The following is a 20408-nucleotide window of genomic DNA, read 5'->3' as shown; positions in this document are numbered from 1 at the left end:
AAATAATTGTTGGGGTTACAAGGTTACAAACATAGTCCCATATTGAAAACACATGTGAAAGATCATGGGTTTATAAGAGAAAAGATATCTCCATTGACATGTGGATACAATATTGACCTTGAACAAAGAAAGTGGGGGCTCCTATGTTCGGATCAAGAGGACCAGACACTAGGCAAGGAAGTCCTAATAGGTCGGGTGGACCGAGGGGCAGGAAGACCTGATGGGTCGAGGATCGGACGTGGGAAGCCTATGATCCTTTGTTTGAGGGGAAAATATCATGTTGAATCTATCATTATCTTTTACATGATTAAGTCTACAACCCAAGATCCTTCTCAATGGGGGAGAAGAATCAAAAGCAGGATTTAACGTGTCCTAAATGAATCATATCTTTTAATATATATATCCGACCTAACCTATAAGGATTATCGATCATAAAATTTATCCATCATTAACAGTTCAATGTTAATGAATCATATTATTAAATCTACATGTTAAATTTATATCTATTTAATCCAAACTCCTTTTATATGTAATTAATTATTAAATCACTTAATTGGAATTTACTTCCCGTAACGACAATTAATTCTATATGTGTTAATTAAATGTAAGTCCACCCATATGAATTTAATTAGATTTAGTTCATCCATATGAATTTAATCTTATATTTAGGTCAGCAATATCATAAGGGGTTACACTTAGATCACACCATGCCCAATATTAAGAGTGTTAATGTAGAAAATTGACAACGAGAAAAAGATAGTCATCTTGATAAATCCAAAAAAATATTTTAAAGAGCGTGAAGTTACAGAAGGACTAAGAAGAAACAAGAGAGAAATAACAAAATAAAAAGAAGATAGATTTTAAAAAACCTTCTTGAGAAAATAAGAGTGGAAAATAAAGAACAAAAGAGATGTAGTCATAACGTAGCTTAAGCGAAACCAATTGATTTAATATCAAAATAATTTATTCCCAAATATCATCTAAGCATAGATTTATATAGCTCTCAAAATCCTTAAAAAAATCTAAACAGAAAAATAATTAACTAGACTTATTCTCTAAGATTTAGGATAAATTAATTATCAAGACTCGATTCCTAAGATTTAGGATAAATTAAATATAAAAAATAAACTTAATTTAATTAACGGATAACTACTTAAAAAAATTTTAATTTTAGATTCTCCTTGCATCTAAAATAAAGAGTACAAAATCTTATATAGTTACGTTAAAAAAATTTTAAATCCTAAATTAAAAAGATAAATAATTAAATTATGTTATAAATAAATAATTCTAATAATATATGTAATCTAACTGTTAAAATATTTGAGCTCGTGAATTCTGAGCAACTCTAATATTAAATTCACCAAAACCTTTAGAATTTTAGTAAGAAAGTTGACTACAAGATATGACTTTGCTCTATTTTAGTAAGAACCTTGATCATCCATTGGCCTTGTCCTAGAACACAAGATATGGATCACAACAAGAATCTTTTGTTCCATCTCTTACTACTTCTTCTTCTTCTTCATCTTCTCTCATGCCATCTCTTCTCTCTGGATTCAGCTCCTCCCTCAAGTAAGCTAAGCCTCTTAATTTTCCCCCCTTTTATTTCAGAAAAAAGATCCACAAATGTTGATCTCTTCTCTTATTGTTATTGTTGTTCTTGTAGGAGCCTTTGCGTTGAGGAACAAAGATGAACTAATAATGAAGGTTTGTTTCAGAACAGATTTTCCACAATTTTTTCTTTTTCTTTCTTGTGAAAATTTGTGATTAGTTTGTTTCTGCAAGCTTAGATAATGCAGGTCGAGGAAGGTGGCTTTGAGAAGGGAAGAATGGAGATTGAGGTGAATGACTATCCTGGCTCAGGACCGAACAGCCGCCATGATCCGAAGAACCCTGCAGGAAAACCCTAAATCACTCTCCTAACTATGTGATAAAGTAGGGTTAATTAGTTCAGTATTCAGGATGGTAATTAACAGTGAGCCTTGTGTTAATCATATTTACTTGGATTAGGAGTTTAATGAAGTACCTAAATAATGTTTTCATTGTTTGTGTGTTATTTCATTGACTGTTAGTTGTGTTCATGTAAGGTTTTTCAAATTTATACAAAGGCTCAATCAAAAGCTATAACAATTGGTTTTGCAAGATTAAATCTAATTTACACTTGTTGATTAGATAGATTTATACTAAAGATTCTTTCTTTCTTGGCATTATGTATAAAGTTAATATTTGCTACTTCCAAGAGTTTATTTAATAAGAGGGTTGTGTCTGTTTTTTTATTATTTTTTCTTAGTCCTTTTGTAATTATGATTAGATCGTGATTAAAACTTGATTATAATTAATTATGATTTCTCCTTAGATTCACATTCTATTCTCACCCAGGTTATAGTTTAGATCGAGACAAGCGACTGAAGGCCGCCCACCGCTCAGCGCCCGACAGCCTGTCTACTGCAAATGACCTTCAACCGTCTGTCCCGATCCAAACTATAACCTGAATGGGAATATAAATCCAAAGAGAAATTACAATCAATTGCGATTAGATTTCAATCACGATCTGATTACAATTACTAAGGAGACCAAGAGAAAATCATAAAAAAAAAGGGACAAGAGGATCCACACTCGTTTAATAAAACTAATTATATTTGTTTGGATCTCCCATCGGATTGCCAACCTTACCTAGGGATATTAAAAAATAATCAAGTGAAAGGGTAGGAACTCCAACTCTCTGGATAGTCACATTCACTTGTGTTCAAGCCTAAACAAGTCATTAAAAAAAAATCTAGCAAAAGGTGTTGGATCGAAAAAAAACGAGATGCCTTTCGATCCGTTTGAGCTTCGTGCTAACTAATTGATCAACCCGTCGACCTAGCTGGATTTCGTGTCAAACGTCCGGTCAGCCCATCGATCCGTTTGGATTTCGTGTCAGCTATCCGATCGGCCCGTCGACCTAGCTGTGCTTCGTGACAGACATCAGATCAATCCGTCGACCTATCTACCTAGCTAGATTTCGTGTCAAACGTCCGGTCAGCCCATCGATCCGTTTGGATTTCGTGTCAACTATCCGATCGGCCCGTCGACTTAGCTGTGCTTCGTGACAGACATCAGATCAATCCGTCGACCTATCTGGACTTCTACTGCACACTCGGTCAGAATGTTAGATAACAATGAAACTAACTTAACCTATTTTATCATTTATCAAAATTTAAGTTAGACCGTTAGTATTAACCGCACCAATAATAGAATCTTCAAAGACATGATCTAATGTAATCCATCCGATCAGTGAATGATATGATGTAATCCATCCGATCAATGAATGAGACACAGGTATACAAAGAAAGTGAGACAGAGAATCCCATCTACCATAGTTGAGGCAACAGATCAAGTTGAGGAGAGTTTTGCTAATGTTGCATAAAGTGAAGTGCTTGTAGTGAAAGATCATAATCTAGACAGAAGCAAGTTCTTCTTAGTTTCTTCCAAACTAACAAGCACAATCAAGATGAAGAGTGCAACACAAAACTACATACACAGCGAAACCTTGAACATCATACATTTATCAACCTGATTGGATAGAAGTATGAAACACCATCACTAACCACACTAATACAAATACCATATTTGGAGTTCTAGCTATTTCTAGCATCATACAAGAACTCCTAGTGATTCATGACAAACAGCTAACAGAACCAGTTGAATCCACCTTGTTTGTGCAAAGAAACCTCAATGGCTTCTTGCATAACATCCGAGTAGTCGGCTCCGATCATGTTGTGGCCGATGCCCCTAGTCGCTCGGCCAATTGGTTGCTCATTAAGTTCTTGCTGAAACTGCAACAAGCTTTCAACTTCTTCAAAGAGGTCGTCCCCAATTCCAGTACCCTGTCCAAGTAAGTTGTGTTCCAACTTGTTTCTAGCATGAAGACCACTCGGCGGCTCTTCGAACATCGACAAACATCCTAAGTTGAAGTTCTTGGTGCCGTTGCTGATATTGTTCTCGTACAAGTTCATCAACTCCTCGATCGATCTTTGCCCGTCGGAAGGAATGTCCAAGAGGGATATGTTGTTCATTGAAGGCTTGTTCTGAAACTTGCACGAGTATTGGTGACTGCTTCTAGCATTCCGATCGAGAAATCCATGGCCGGCATCGCTGTGCAAACATGCCACATTTTCACAAGTATAGATCCTCTGGTTCATCCCTCGGTCGACCTCGGCCGGCATAAAAGATCTCTTCTGGGAGAATTCAATGTCGGTTTCTTCCTTCATTGGAGCAGAATTCACAAACATGTCACCCTCACTTTTGCCTTCTTCGACACCTTCAACGTCGTACTCGCCGGCGATGCTGCTGAAGGAGAATGCTCCGGTGATGGCACTCCCTGAGGATGGGAGCGGCCGAGCATTCGGATGGAACTTGATATGCAATTCCTCTTCCTGCTTAACGACGGCAAGCCAGGTTGCGCTTTCCTTGGCAGTCATCTTGTCTTGGAGGCATTTCGACTGCCTCACCAGCCGCCGGATCTTCTCGATGTCGGGAGACATGTGCTTGATCACCGCCGTCAGGACGCTGACCTTCCACGCCTTCTTAAGATCATGGGGCTTCTTGTAGGGGGGCGGCCCTTGTTCATCGGGGATGCCTAACTGAGCCCACCACTCCTCTCGCCCGGTAGGCCACCACGGCGGCGGGATTCCTTTTTCCAGAGGAAACCGGCGCTGCGGCGGATCGCAGTGCTGCATGAGAGCCGACAGAAGAGAGCCCAATGTCGTGTCTTGAAGCTCCTGCAATGAATGAGGGGCGGCGGCGGCAGCTCCCGAGTCGAAGTCGCTGCCGGAGCCAGGGGCGGCGGAATTCTCGGCGCGGTGTTTATCGACGGCGGCGGGGCCGTTCCGATCAAACCTGACCTTTTCCTTCCACCAAGCCCTGAGATTATCAGAAGCTCCGGTCACCGGCTTGCCTTTCTCGGGAATTATGCCGTAAACGAAGCCCTGAGCGTTGCAAACCTCCATCATCTTCAGCATGTACTTGAGAATCCCATCCTGCGCCCGAGCCATCTTCTTCCGGCGAGCGTGTTCTTGCGACTGCCGTTGCTTGCTTTTGCTCTGCTGCTGCTGCTCCTTCAGCCGCTTCAATCGCGCACGGTCCCTCCACATGCGCCGCTCGAGTTCTTCGATGTCCACGTCGTCCTCGCTTTCTTCGTCGGCGAAATTTTCCGGGAGCTCGTCCGCGAGATCGCCGGCGGAAGGCTGAAGGACGCTGCCGAAAGCGAAACTCTTCTCGCCATTAATGGAGGGCGAAATTTGCAGAAAGCTTGTTGGACCACAGGGATATGCCATGATTTTCAAGATGAACAGCTGAAAACTCTGAGACTGAAATTAATCGATCGATCAGGGAAATCTCTGTAAGCAAGCAAGATTTGATCGTTGTTAGATGAACAGGGGAAGGAGACGCGAGCTTGAAAATTAATCTTAAAGATTTTTTTTTTTTCAAAGAAATAGGAACTAGAAGACGAACAGATCCGGAATACGCGTAAACAAGACGCGATTTCAAGAACTCCGTGACATCCGTGAAATTAGCGAAAGTCAAAAAGGCATCTTTTTTTCTTTCTTTCCGGCGGGCAAGGAGGATCTCCCGAGCCACCGCCAATCTACCAAAAAGGCTTAAAAAAAAGAGGGGAAATCGACAAAGCGCGGAAACCGAGAAGACAACGGCCGCCGAGAGAGATCTACCGGAATCGCAAAAAGGCGGCGCCTTTCGGCAAAAAAAACAACCCAAAACCTCACCTTTTCCGGCTTCAATACGCTTCCTCGGCCTTTTTCGGCGATCCTTGGCAAGGGAAAGAGTCGCAGCAGAGAGAGAGAGAGAGAGTCAGAGAGGGAGAGAAAGACCGTGAACTATACGGCGAAGAAGAGATAAGGAAGAGTCAAATCGAGACGGGAGAAAGAAGAAGACTATAAACACAATAATAAATTAAACAAGAACATGGCGAACGAAAACGAAAGGGAGCCACAGAGAGAGAGAGAGAGAGAGAGTGGTGGCCCTCTCCAGTCAGTCTCCCCTGCTTCCTGCTGCCGTCTTCTTGCTTCTTATCTCTGTAATTAATTTAACCCAGAGCTCGATTCTTTGTCGGTTTCAGTAAGCGAATCGAGATGCAACACCTGGATCCTGTTCATCGTGTTTAAAAAATTAAATCTTTGTTAGATCTCGCGAATTATGTATCCAAAATTTGATTTTTATGGTCAAAACAAAAACAAAGAACAGTTAGATGGAGATAGATCATGGAGTTCCCACGCGCCTGCATTAAAGCTTCCGCTGCCGCGTAAATAATTTGTTTTCTCCTTTTTTTTTTTTTAAATAGGGTAATTAACTACGAAAGCACTTGCTAATTACTCTTGTTTTAGAATTAATAGCATTTATGAGTGTGTTTATTATAGATCATCAGGAGGATGAAAAACTCAATTTTAGTTTATTTTTACTTTTTTGTGTATATAAAATTTAATTTGCTCAGAGAACATAATAAATGAATTCATATAATTTGATTGGAAGAAAATTTTATTATGGTGGTAAATTATCAGATCAAATTTTTTGTCCCTAAATTTTTCTGTTCCCGTGTCCCCTGTCGATCGGACGGACCATATTACATCTTAAGACATCATGACATCTTTAAAATATGTGCAGTATCCTCGTGATGTGTAAGACATCCTTGAGATATAATCTGATCCGTCCGATCGACAAGGGGACATGGGGACAGAGAAATATGAGGACAGAGGATTTGATCTCGTAAATTATGGATCAGAGGATGATCCATCGATCATGATTGATAAATTATGATGGACCTTATTTATTTAAGTAATAGAGTTTATCAAATTAGATCAATCCATAAGACTAGAGGATCTATGGGAGGTTAACATTCTAATAAGATATTTTATATCGGTCGAAAATTAATTTTTTATTTATATAAAATTTAATTTATTCATAGAACATAAAAAAGGAATTTATGGAATTTGATTGAATATTATTAGGAGAACTCAATTTTAGGTTGATTTTTTTTGAAAAAAAAAACTCACAGTTTGGGTTTAGTTTATCTTATCAAATTGATTAAATAAAACTAATAGCACTTATAAAAAATTTAAAATTTAAATGAAAATTATAAATTCATAAACAGAAATTTGCATCATCGTTTTTGCCAAATTCGAGTTTGTTTAAAATTGGAAAAAAATACATTAAACCCTGTGTTTTTTTCTATCATGTAGCATTTTACCCTTTATTTAAAAAACAATGACATTTAATATCCTTTTACCAAAAGTGTCTTTAAAAAAAAAAGACAATTGCGCCCTGGCTTTTTTTTTATCATTTTTTTATAATAATATCAAAAGCATATTGAATTGATCATGGTACCATCCGATAAAAATCCAAACAAAATTCATATATACACAATATAAACAATAGAAAAATAATATCACTTAAAAGGATAATCAGTCAAAAACTTATTCTACTATTTATCCCTATAAAATTAAAAAAAATCAAAAATCAAAATTCTAAAATAGAATAGAATAGAATTTATCATTAAAAATCTTCTTTCTCATCCTAAAATGTGACATATATAATGAATAAAAAATAATTTAATTCTTGTCATTTTTTATAATAACATTAAGAGAGAGAAAAAATATTAAATTTATCATTAAATTCTTCGATAAAATTCTCACAAAATTCATATATCTATACCGTTATGAACAATAAATAAACAACACAATTCTGAAAGAGATAACCTGTCAAAAATTCATTCTACCATTCTCACTAAATGAAAAAGAACCAAAATTCTAAATTGATTAACCAAAATCACTCCTACTTTATTAATTATATGTGTGATAAGGAAGAGAATTTTAATGATAGACTTTGTTCCATCTTCATTTGATTTTGATTCATCAATTTAGAATTCCTATTTTTTTAGTTTGGTGAAAGTAATGGAATGAGTTTTCGAGACGCTTTCAAAGTTACTATTTTTTTATTATTTATACTGGTGCATGTATGAATTTTATGAGAATTTTTACTAAAAAAAATATAATAGTCAATTCAATATATTTTTCCCTCTAGATATTATTATTGAAAAATAATAAAAAAAGGTAAGGATACAATTAATTTTTATCAGATTTCTCATATTTCTCACTATTGAGTTCTATGTTTTTTAATTCAAATTATTTTTCTTATTTTTTATTGTTGTTCTGGTAATACATATGTGTATGCATTTAGTCCTACATTGCTAAGTTAAGAAGGTTGGAAGATCTTATATATGGAGTTCTTCCATCCTTGCTTAGCAAAGTTAATGTGACATACACGCATGCACGGGCCGAGCCCAAATCAGGTGGTTTCGGGGGTTCGAGCCGGAAATCCATAAACCGGGCGCGACACACGCGATCATTGCTCACAGGGGGTGCAAATCCCCAGCTCGTGGGCCTCACGCTTGCAGGCGGCCTGGTTGTTTTTGTCAGTCTTTGATTTGGTTTGGTTCTGTCCGGCGTGTGAGGGAACCGACGCTTGCAGGAGTGCACCTACGGACGACGCGAGTGGTTTTCAGATCTTGGGAGAATTTTGCCGGAGAGCCTCTGCACCGTGAGCGGCAATATATTATCTAAAAACAGTCGGCACGTCGACACTTCAACTGAAGGATAACAATTTCTGGACCTTACTTTTTTATTTACCTATTTATTACATGCTTACTATTTTAATACAAATATATTATTGTGTCATGCTCTCATATAACAACACTCACATCTTGACTTTTGGTCAAAAGAGTTAAATATTATTTTTACATATAAGAGGTAAAATACTACTTTATAAAAAAATGAGGAATGATATTTGCCACGATAATTCGCCGCGATAACTTGTCGCGACACACTCACTGATCGGTCTATAGACCGATCAGGAGGCAACCTGATCGATCTACAGACCGATCAACAATTCTCGATGAGTGTGTCGCGGCAAGTTATCGCGACGAATTGTCGCGACAAATATCATTCCTCTAAAAAAAATATATAAAGAGTTAAAAGGTATTTTTTCCTTTTAAATTTTACCATTTAACTTTTCGATATTTCTTATTCTGGACGGCAAAATTTTGAGATTATTCCAAAATCTAACAGATAGATTTGCTTTAGTAAAGTAGATTCTTGTCGAATCGTGATCAGCTTGTGACAAGCTCGGTGCCCAAATTAGGAGAAAGGAAACAAAGTTATAAATAAGATTTTTACCCCGCACAATGATGTAACCATGTCTGATGAATTAATGAATAGTTTTTTTTTATGGACGATTAATATAAAAATATTAGACGGCTATTAACCGTTTAAACTGATAAAAAAACTTTTATAGATCAATCTAGTCACCTACAGGATGAGTCGGGATAACCTAATACCAACAATATTTTAAAAAAATAATAATTTAGTTTACTTTTGTATTATGTGAAGAAAATTGTGACATTTTTATTGATTAATTCTCTAAAATTTTGTACTACTTGTCGGCTGCCAATCTTTCACTGAAAGTGGTATTAAATGCCTTTAATTTAATTCACAAGATGGGTGGACTTAAGTCAATAAAATATCTGCAATAAAGGACAATAAATATAAATTTAATTAGTGTGAATTCATTTAAGTTTTTTTTTTTTGTGGCTCCATTAATTAAAATATAATTTATCACTTTTCTATTATAGACAAATTAAATTAACCTATACATATTGTTATTTTTTAAGGTGAACAATATTAAAAAATAAAAGTTGTACAATATTTAATAATAATTTTCACTTTAAATTATACATTAATAGGTGTGAGAATGGTGATACTAGGCAATTATTTAAATCAACTATTTCCTCTTTTTTTCTCCACATTTCTAGAACTGTAAAACTATAAGACAAATCTTTCTTCTTTATAAAAAAACACAAAAATCCAAAAGAATTTTTTTATTGCTTGTAACATACTGTTTGATGAATGCGAACTATGGCCTAATCCCAAATAATAAAAAATTACATTTAACACCTCATCGTAGTTTAACATTTTTCAAATACCCTCTATACTTTCACCATTTTAGTTTACACACTAAACTTTTATAAATATTTCAGTAACAGAAGGAGTTAATGGATATCATCAAAGCAAGAAGGCTTTTTTTAGAAAAGTAATGCATTTAACCTCTTTTCATGGTTCGGTTGTTATAAAAGTATCCTTATAGTTCATTAATTTACTACAACCGATCGCTTATAAAAGTGGGAACCTGATGTAAAATGATATTGTAAAATTACAGGGAGACTTTGGAAACAAATAAAATATGAGTTTTAAAAAAAACTAAATTACTTTCGGTCATATAACTCATACTTTTCCAATTTTAATCTTGTCAATGTAAGTACATAATTGTAGGGATATCAATTCGGATGAATCGAATCGATTTTTTTTTTTTAATTCAATCTGAATCCGAGTTCAATCCAAAATATCTAAACTTGAACCTGAACCCGACCAACCCGATCAATCCAAACCTGACCCATATAATATGAAAATCTGATTCAAAATGAATTTTTTGGACTATTTTCTCTATAATTATTCACTTTTATCTCACTACTCCATCATTATCATATAAACATGATATTAATATACATAAAAACATCCAAATTTTTAAAATAAAATTTGATTTAATCCAAAAAAAAATCCACAAAACCCTATATTTAAGTCAACCCGGGTCAACCCAAACCCGACCCGACCTAACCTGAAAATTTTTAACTCTCCAACCCACCAACCCGAACTTGACCCGAACCCGAAAATGTCCAACCCGAACATGATTTTTTCGGGTCGACTTGGGTTGGGTCATCGGGTCAGGTTCATTTTTGACACCCCTACATAGTTGGAAAATTTTAATTTTAAAAAATAATTGAAATTAGAAAATATTACAAATAATATTACAAATTATTAGACTAAGCTTATAATTAAAAAATAACAAGCTATACGACCAAAAACATAATTTTCTTTTTTTAATATATATTAAAAAAAACAATTCCCGCCTTGTCTGTTGTATAACATCTCCGCTCTGTTTCTTGAAGCTCCACCAGAAATCCATAAGAACGTGGGGTCGTCGAACTATGGGGATGCCGGGATGTGAATCTCTGGACCTTGTGTATCTCATCCACCCAACACTTGTTCTCTCGGTTATCGTGATTTATTTTCCTCGTGATGACCTTGGGTTGGGTGTGACGGGAGCGCAAGGATGATCGATTTCGCCTTTTGCCATTGAAAGCTAATTAATGGCCGTCCCTTCTCCTTCCGATCCACGGTCGCCACCCCAAGAACTCCCCGATCAGTAAGGATCTCTGTCGCCGTCGCAGCCCCAACTGCATTCGCATGGACCATGCACTACCTCCTCTCTGTGTCCCGGACCGCCGGCCCAGACAAGATCCGCACCGCGTACCAACAGCTCGGACTCCGGTGGCACCCCGACACATGCCGATCGCGGGCCGGCGTGGAGCGCCACCGCCACTCGGAGTCGGCTGTCCTCCGTAGTGGAGGATGGCGGTGAGGAAACGTGGGCGGCCCGCCTTCGCCGCGCGCAAGTTGATGACTCGGACGGCGGCGCTTGGATCTGGCGAATCTAGAAATAGATTTGGGTCTCCAAATATCTCGGAACGCCAATTACAAGTTCGCATCGCGCAAGTGTAAATGATTAAAAAAAAAAACACGTAGCAACTGGAAAATCGAAGACATCACACCTAAATTGAGGATGGCCTACACGACGTTCCTGTTGGGCACAAGGTATCTGTCAGATTACAACTACATAAGTCGACCAAAATGCATACCAAATGTTAAACTAAGAGGTTCCAAGTGGACCTAATCGAGTTAGTCTTGTGATGGTCAAAAGAATTCACCCAAAATCTACTAGAGACGACTATGAGATTGTCCAGAGATCAGCAGAAGAACATGGAACTAGAAACATTCTCATCTAAACGAGGAAGTTCCGGCACTGGAATTGCTCCGGGTGCGGTATGCTGCCGTCCACCTTGGCTGGATGACGAATCAGATAAATCTTCAAATTTCACAAATTGCCCAACTTGTGCCGCAGCCAAGTGAGCATAACAGATGGGTGCAACTGCATCACAAAAGAAAAATTATAGCAAGGAACAATACAACAAACTACACAAATCAAGAAAGAAATGCCCAGCTTACCAACAGATATAGCAGTTGTGCTCCTCTGATATCTGAACATTTGGACATAGTTTCGATGTATCAAACATTGGAGAACTAAAGTATTAATTACGCGTAAACATGTACACTTACACATAAGAAAGGGAATGGACAAGCTCCTGCAGAGAATCAACACTAAACCCAATCTCATCCATTAACACATGGTAATGAGTGGGCCGAGTTGTGCCCTGTGGAATCGCAAACACCAATATAAGAAAAACTTTAATTACTCATATAGCTCTAACATATCGAATTCAACTGTTGAAAAGAGAGCTTACAATCATGCCAGCATGAGCACACATGTAGAAGTCATAGTTCTTAGGATGACAAATTTTGTTATCGATAACAGTCCCTGCAATCCCAAAAATATGCAAATTTAAAATTGAAGAACTATATTTTGATGGAGGTAAAAGGCTCAAAAAGTAATAGAAAATTGAAGACCAACAATAATAAAATACATACCAGGTTGGACATTGTCGGGTGAGTTTGGAAGGAAAAACTTGGTATGATGATTTTTCTGGGCAATTATCAATGTAAACTTTGGAGACCAGTGTTCATCAAGAAACTTGCAGGCCTACAGATAGTAACAACAATTTGAACAAAATCAGAATTCAATTGACATCAGCATATGTATTATATATATATACATTGACATACCTCAATAATTTGATCAAATTCAATGTTGAGGACTTGAGTAAACTGTGATTCACTAACACCATCCCTGAATATATATCAGGAACTCATCACAAACAACTCAAACATATTGGAAAACACACCCCATCAAGATACAAACAAGATCCATATGCCTTAATCCAATACTCGAAACTAGAACAGAGTTTACCTGAAAATGATAATGTTTTCTGGTTTTCTTTTTCCTGAACTGTTGTAGAAATCAACCATCAGCTCCCTACATCATAGATAATGGCTTCCATTTTAAAGAAGAATAATATTCAGTGAAGAAGCTAAAGAAAAATAATTTAGAAACGTTAACAAACCGAATTATGCCATTGTCATATTTCTCTCCTGTATTCCCTATTACAGGCTTAAAAAGTGAGTCTATCATTTCGACCTTAGGAGATTGTGTTCGCACAGAAGCTCTATAGCGAGAAATAGATGGCCATTGCCTTGAGCTTACAACCTTAAAACCATACAAAATGGATAGGCATGTAAGAAATAGCAAAAGAATACTAGTTAGAAAAAAAACAAAAGTAACGAAAGCAGTAGAAATGCAGCTTGTTAAATATACCGCAGCAATTGAAGGAATATCCGAATGCCCAGGAGATCCATGGGAAACATCCATCCCCAAAATGATTGTTGGTGTATCGGAGACTAGAGGAATAGCTGATGATCTTTCAAGTGACAAGTAAGAGTTTATACCACCCATCTGTGTAGGAAACACAAAATATTAGAAACAGATAGAGAAGAGGGTAAAATTACTAGACACTCAGATAGCATATGGCACCTTGGCATTGATTTTAAGCAGCACATTGGTAAGGTACTGGTCATTCACTCTTGTAGGGGCGATACATTGAGAAATAATTCCAGGATCAGCAGTTAGACATTTGAGCTTCCATGGACCTATTCATGGATTATGCTTAACCACAAATATATATAATGATACAATAAAGACAGAAAAAACACAAACCATAAATATCTGAATTCTTCCTCTCAGATAAAATGCAGAGGAGAAACTTTGGATCACCAGGTAAGTTTTGCTTAACTTGCCGGAACATTTCCTCCGCTCTGGCAACAGGTGGGGCCCTTCTCATCGAAGGATTTTCCTCAAAAATATGCTGGAAAGGTTCTTCCATTGACTGAGAAAGAAACAATGTTAGCAGTTAAAACTCTATGGGAAGAAAACTAATGCCAAAACATACAATGCCCTTCATATTTGCGCATTTGAGCATGTCACGTATGAGGCTTGAAACATCACATCGAGCAGAGAAATTAACAACAGCCCATCGGGTGATTCGAGCTGGCTCCATCAATTTCTGAAAGAAGTAAACATTTTAACTACAAGAATAAACTTGTTGAAAGCAAAAAAAGTATCAATCTTCAAAACAGCACACCTTTTGGTTAAAATTCCATCTCCCCCTTGATGGCATAAATTCCTCTCCATTGCCAACTCTGAGCTGCAGCATTTGCTTTAAATGTCATACATAAATAACCTCAAATCAACATGTAAAAGTATAAATACAAAACATAAAGCCATACCCGGGGAGGCTGCAATACTCTGCCTTCTATTTGAGTAAAAGTGGTGGCAATGCTAACACCACATGCACGTAGCAATGGGTCAGCATCATAATTATTACTCCTCAAAGCCTATCATCCAAGAATAAGCATGAAAAAAAACAGCCTACAGGCCATACCAACAAACTAATCTTACAGATTGGCACATACATCGCCGAGGACACTCATTCGTTCTCGAGGCTTCTGCCTTGACTTTTCCACAAGGGAAGCTCTTTGAAATGTTGATAGAGATTTGGTATATCTTTGTAGTGATACTAAGGAGCAGAGCTGAATAGTTTGCCAAATTTGTTAGCATAAAATAAAAGTTAAAGCGAAGTGGAATGAGCTTGCAAACCTCAAGGGGCACATATGTTGGTCTTTTTGGCTTTCCGACATTCAAGCAAGGAAAATTAGCAGAGTAACTCAATTGCATTCTCCGATGTCTCACAAAATAATCATAAACAGTTACTTCAACTGCATCTGAATTTCCATTTCCATCATTTCCATTTCTCAGCTTTAGAGTGAATCTGAAATGTTAAAATAAACATAAAAAAATAAAATCATAAAGATATTTCTCAATAAAATTACCTATCAAATTTTAATGGCTTATCAACCTCCACTCATGGCTACAAGTACAACAATAAAAAAAAAAATTTGCCAACAGGAGGAAGCAAGACCAGCTCCAACCTTGTGGCAGATACATCAACATTATAGAAACAGTAATGGTTTTCAGAGAGCAAGATTAGTTCCAAACATAGGCAGAGAAAGAGGAAAATTTTGCAGTGCCACTTCCAAACAATAAATTCTTATCGCCAAAGGAAGAAACACAGAAGTTGTACAAACTCACATTTATATAAAAGAAGCTTCTTTCTTACAATAATGCTTCATAACAAATAATGAAACAAGACAACCTGGAAAAACTCACATTTCATCTTTGCAAGGCTTGTCACTTATCCCAATGATTTTAAATTCTTGATTGGTATGAGTTGTCTTCACTCTCAAATTTTTCAAAGTTCTTCTAGCCTACCAACAACAAAGTGTGAAAAAATAATAAGATCTCAGAAGACACAATATGAATAATGAAGAAGGCAAGATGAAACAGGTTGCATCAATAGGTATATTATATATAGGCATTCAATAACCTAAAACATAAAAATAAAGAACAAATTCTTAATCACCTTGTTCCAGTCCAGTTGATTTGGATTCTTGACATTTTGATTTGCGAGGAGAAAGTCAACCACTGCGCCAGGCTTCACAATCATAGTAGTAGAGACATCTATATTCAACATATAAGAAAGACAATAATATTTTTAAAACAATAAAGTGATTGAATGACAATGCAAGAAAAAGCAAAAAAGCAGAAATGTAGAGAGATTGTAAGTGCTTACCAATATTCAAAGAAAGTCCTCCTTGTGAAGTTCTGAAACTTGAATGAAGACCTCTGCATCCCATGACTCCACCACCAATGTCAGTAAAGCTTTTAGGATTGTTTTGAAAAAATGATTGTCTCACAAGAAGACATCCCCTAAAAATGTATTTTAGCAACTATCAGAATGCAACAAACAAACCCACAATTATGTAATTCATAATTTACAATAAATAATTAGAAGGAAATTCGCATACTGTTTTGCAGCATGCTGTCGCAGAATAATATCAAGAACCCGTAAAGCTTCCTGAGAGTTCTCAGTTTCATTGCCTTTCAAGGCTGCAGCAATGGATTTCATAGGTATTTTAGCTGCAAAACTCAACAAAACCTTGAAGGTTTTAGTATGCTTTAGACGTCTGGCACGTTTGTGATCGCTTTCACCTGGACTATTATTTCCAGTGTTTCCATTGCCAGGAATTCTACGTCAAAGATAGATAACAAATGTAATACACATGTTAGGTTGGGAATGGATTACCCAGCAAATGCAAGGTTCATTAAAAAAAACTATTACCTGTTTGAGGACAGGTCCTCAAGCACCACAGTGAATTCGTTGTTGACTTGAGGAAGGGCACCAAGGGTGAATAGAGACTTCTCACCATCATATGCAAAATCCTTTTTTCCTAACTCAGTGTCATATGTCTGGTGCAGTTTGTCAATAACTTTCCTTCCAACACCCTTCCCATCCACAGGACGATCGTCTTCATATTTCAGTGCCACCTAATTTAATAACAATAACAATTTCAAATATTAATAAAATTCAACATTTCAAAATTACAAGTTACATCAGGAAAGAGGTAAACAAGGAATAATGATAACCTACACTGTAGTGGTAAAAATAATCATCCACGTTTCTGAGAGAAACTTTAAAATGATTTGTCAAAAGCTGCACAGCATTGCCCTTTCTTCCAATGCCAGGTCTAGCCATTGGACTCCTTTTAGGTTTTGTGGCCTTCATGGGGTTAACATTAGGAGGAATGGAAGGAGGCGGTGGCAAATTATCAAAGTTATCAGGGTCAGGTTTAACCTGAGGATCCATCTTATCTGTCTTCAATCTAGCAAAAAGAAAATGGTAAGGCAAAAATAGTTATGATATCCTCGCATGAGAATTAAAATGACAGTTACAAACACAACCCAAAATGAAAACAAGCTTAAAAAGCATCAATTTAAAAGGATGCTAGATGAGAATGTTTAGCCCATTTCACACTAGAATCTATAGAATATAAAAAACTGCTAGGTTTCAAACCAAGACGTCTTCAAATCAAAATTTCTGCATACTCAACATAAATACAATATCACTAAAAAAACAATCAAACAACTAGCCAATGTACCATCCAAAGGAAATCAATGAGAACAGAATAACAATTATTGAAAATTCCATGTCCGCATTTTGGGGCAGTTGAAGTTTAACTAACAATAAGAAGGATTCTAATCAGAAAACAGATACAACAATTACAAAAAGAATAAAAAAAATACTAGACAAAAAATTTCTTATTATGTGATAGTTTTGTGAGGAGCTCTAAATGACCAAGGAACAAGCATATCCTCCTAAGAGTTAACAGGTTTTAAATCTAAGTCAAAATACAAACAATCAGTTATCGATCATGATGTGACCATGGATTCAAGTTAAAAACATGCCGCTTAGCGGTACATCTCACATCCTAACTAGTTTCTATCGTGGTCACAGTTTAATCTCACGAACATGTGAACAAAAAGCAAACTGGAATAGCCTGAACGTCGGATGAGGTTACCAAAAAACGGCCAGAGATTAATGCTGGAAACTTGAAGCAACAGCGCTTCGATCTAACAACAAAATATCAAAGAGCAGCGTTGAAGCGAAACTCATAAACCCAAAACCCTAGCGAAAAAATGCGATTGCTACGCCAACAGAAAGCGTCGAATCTTTCAAACCTAGGGAAGAACCCTAGCGAACACCAATCTCTACGAAACGGCCATTGCTTACATCGAAAGCTACGGCGCCGTTCCTTGCCGTTCTGCTGTCTTCCCCTGGCGTCTCTTGAGCTAGTGAGCTAGTTACTACTTGTACACCCACCAAGAAGCCGCAGTGCCAAAAAACGCCTGCCCGCGTAAAAAATATTATACGTTAATATGTGTCAGAGCACAAAAATCAACTATTTCCTTTTTGTTCTTCACATTTCTAGAACTGTAAAAGTATCTGACAAAGCTATCTTCCTTAAAAGCACAAAAATCCAAAAAAATAAAAGTAAAATAATAATCTTTAATTGCTGAAGTTGCAAAGTGTCACCTACTCCTAAATAATGGTCCCCAGCCTCCTTTTTATCATTTAAGTTTTTAAAATTACATTTAGCACCTCCCCTAGTTTCACTATTTTGTTTGATAATCCTACTCATGATCCCCTAGTTTCACTTAGCTCCGCTATGCCTTAACCACGGTCATACCCCTGGACCGACTTCACCATTGTTATTTCAATAAAGGAGGAGTTAATGGACATTATCAAAGCAAGAAGTCTTTTATTAGAAAATAAATGCATTTGACCTCTTTTCATAGTTCAAAAGTATCCTTATAGTTCATTAATTTACTACAACCGATCGCTTATAAAAGTGGGTAACTGTTGTAAAATGATATTGTAAAATTACAGGGAGCAATTTGAAACAAATAAAGTATGAGTTTTAAAAAAAAAATCCTGTTTTTTATATAAAAAAAAAATTCCGGCCTTTTCCGCTCTATAAATTGTCCACTCTGTTTCTTGAACCTTCCCTCAGCTTCCGATCCGGTGGCACCCCGACACATGCCAATCGCCGGCCGGCGAGGAGCGCCGCCGCCACGCGGAGCGCTTCATGGCGGCGCGAGAAGCCTACGAGGTGCTGTCCAACCCGGCCCGCCGCCGCAGCAACGACCTCGCCATCGCCGGCGACTGCTGGGCCGCAGCCATCGACGCGGCCGCCGCTTTCCGGACGGAGGGGGCCCGCACTGGCCGCGCCGACGCGGCGAGTTGATGACTCGGACGGCGCTTGGATCTGGCGAATCTAGAAATAGATTTGGGTCGCCAAATATCTCGGAACGGGAATCCAACAAGCATCTTTCAATTTTTCCATGGATTATACAACTTTTTGTTTCGGTGTCTGGGGCGCCAAACGAGATCGCCGTTAACTCTCATTGAATTAATTAAATTCTACTCCTCGATCAGCATATCTTTTGAGCTGTACAAGAAAATAAAAGGATTAGAAATTTTTATGATTAATCTTTTTTTGAGCACATGATAGGATGAGCTCGGCAGTTATAAGTTTCCCGTAACTATCAGTCAAAGTCACGATCTTATAGAAGCCACTTATGCATGGTCAAAGCTCACCATAAATGGAACTGGTCAAAGTCACGATATTGGAGAAGTCAAAGTTCATGGCAGAAGCAACTCAAGCTAAATCTAACGAGTCTAATACATTTATTCCAGAGATGCAAAATTAACTGAGCATAAGTCAGTTACCATGACCCTTGCCTCAACGATCGATTCGTCTTTGGCTCAGTCTCAGGTCCCCTCACCTTCTCTCAGCCTCAAGACTCATTCTCAATGACTAACTCATGTTTTAGTTCGGTAGAGGGTCCCTACATCTTCTATCAGTCTCAGGACTTAGACTCAGCGACCGACTCACCTTTTGGATCGATCTAGGGTCTCGACACTTTCTTTTAGTCTTAGGATTCAGTCTCAATGACTGACTCGTCTTCTAGCTCGGTCTCAAATCTCCGCACCCTCTCTCAGTCTCATTGCACTACAAAAAATATAGTTTTCTGGAATGAATTCTGGGATAAATTTATAAAAAAAAATCGTTACAAAATTTTTTTGGACGAATTCTGCGACAAAAATTTTCGTTCCAAACTTCTTGTTGCCAACTTTTGGAACGATTTTTTTTTTTTTTTTGCAAATTTGGCAATGAATTTGGGGACGAAATTAGCAACGAATAATATTTTTGTCCCCAAATTCGTCACCAAATTTGCAACAAAAACTCTATTCGTCGCAATACTATATATAATTTTGAAACGAATATTTGTTTTGTTGCAAACTTAGCAACGAATTTGGGGACAAATTATTTTTTTGTTGTCAAGTTTGTCCCTAATTTGGTGACAAAATTTGGCAACAAATTAGATTTCGTTGCCAAATTCGTCGCTAATTTTCATCAAACCTTTGCAATGAATATTATTCTTGTTGCAAAATTTATGACGAATTTGCCAACAAAAATAGTAATTTAATTTGCAACAAATAAATTCATCCCATATTTCATCGCAAATTCTGGGACGGATTTGTGGATTCGTCACAGATTTTGTGACGAAATTTGGAATGAAAATGATTTTGTCATGAAATTATCAATGTGCAGTATTATGAAATTCATCCCTAAATCAAAAAAAAAAATCAGAAACAATTTATTTCTACAATTCAATCAATACATACATATATACAACAAATTCAAATAACACATTATATAATTTCAACACATCCTAATTAACATTATCATATCCTATTTCACATACATCTATTAATAATTGAAATCAAATCATAATACAACAAATTCAAAGGTCTCAATAAGTTATACAAGATT

At 36.9% G+C, this 20408-nt stretch overlaps 2 protein-coding genes across 3 annotated transcripts; both read right to left on the bottom strand.

Moving 5' to 3' along the window:
- Positions 1–3437: 3437 nt before the first annotated feature.
- On the bottom strand, positions 3438–6055 carry LOC122044990 (protein ETHYLENE-INSENSITIVE 3-like 1a). 2 transcript variants are annotated; one of them, XM_042605032.1, is made up of 2 exons: positions 5763–6055; positions 3438–5348 (listed from the first exon to the last, which is right to left on the bottom strand). In XM_042605032.1, exon 2 carries the CDS (start codon positions 5313–5315, stop codon positions 3669–3671), a length of 1647 nt encoding a protein of 548 aa, XP_042460966.1. In that variant the 5' UTR covers positions 5316–5348; positions 5763–6055; the 3' UTR covers positions 3438–3668. The 2 variants fall into 2 exon arrangements, with proteins under 2 accessions (XP_042460966.1, XP_042460965.1); XM_042605031.1 differs by having other exon boundaries at positions 3438–5378; positions 5763–6053.
- A 5677-nt stretch (positions 6056–11732) lies between these two features.
- Positions 11733–17907, bottom strand: LOC122044989 (protein argonaute 4B-like). Its single transcript, XM_042605030.1, has 23 exons — positions 17801–17907; positions 16661–16892; positions 16352–16557; positions 16038–16259; positions 15803–15939; positions 15593–15690; positions 15340–15437; positions 14770–14941; positions 14586–14702; positions 14400–14507; positions 14255–14317; positions 14063–14176; positions 13831–13999; positions 13648–13763; positions 13432–13569; positions 13181–13323; positions 13027–13092; positions 12843–12906; positions 12648–12759; positions 12464–12537; positions 12279–12373; positions 12168–12199; positions 11733–12090 (listed from the first exon to the last, which is right to left on the bottom strand). Exons 2-23 carry the CDS (start codon positions 16874–16876, stop codon positions 11909–11911), a joined length of 2742 nt encoding a protein of 913 aa, XP_042460964.1. The 5' UTR covers positions 16877–16892; positions 17801–17907; the 3' UTR covers positions 11733–11908.
- Between the last annotated feature and the right edge of the window lie 2501 nt (positions 17908–20408).

The sequence above is a fragment of the Zingiber officinale genome, chromosome 2B (genome assembly GCF_018446385.1).
Source record: "Zingiber officinale cultivar Zhangliang chromosome 2B, Zo_v1.1, whole genome shotgun sequence".
Classification (NCBI taxonomy): Eukaryota; Viridiplantae; Streptophyta; class Magnoliopsida; order Zingiberales; family Zingiberaceae; genus Zingiber; species Zingiber officinale.
Note: the sequence above shows the minus strand (reverse complement) of the source record. Positions and strands in the feature narration are given on the sequence as shown.

Bases quoted from the DNA above. Each gene is read 5' to 3' on its own strand.
- LOC122044990 (XM_042605032.1), bottom strand. From the start codon at position 5,315: ATGGCATATCCCTGTGGTCCAACAAGCTTTCTGCAAATTTCGCCCTCC.
- LOC122044989 (XM_042605030.1), bottom strand. From the start codon at position 16,876: ATGGATCCTCAGGTTAAACCTGACCCTGATAACTTTGATAATTTGCCA. The intron at 14,508-14,585 runs GTATGTGCCAAT...CTTGGATGATAG, and splicing joins GAATGAGTGTCCTCGGCGAT to GCTTTGAGGAGTAATAATTA. The intron at 12,538-12,647 runs GTATGTATTTTA...TTGGGATTGCAG, and splicing joins ACCCGACAATGTCCAACCTG to GGACTGTTATCGATAACAAA.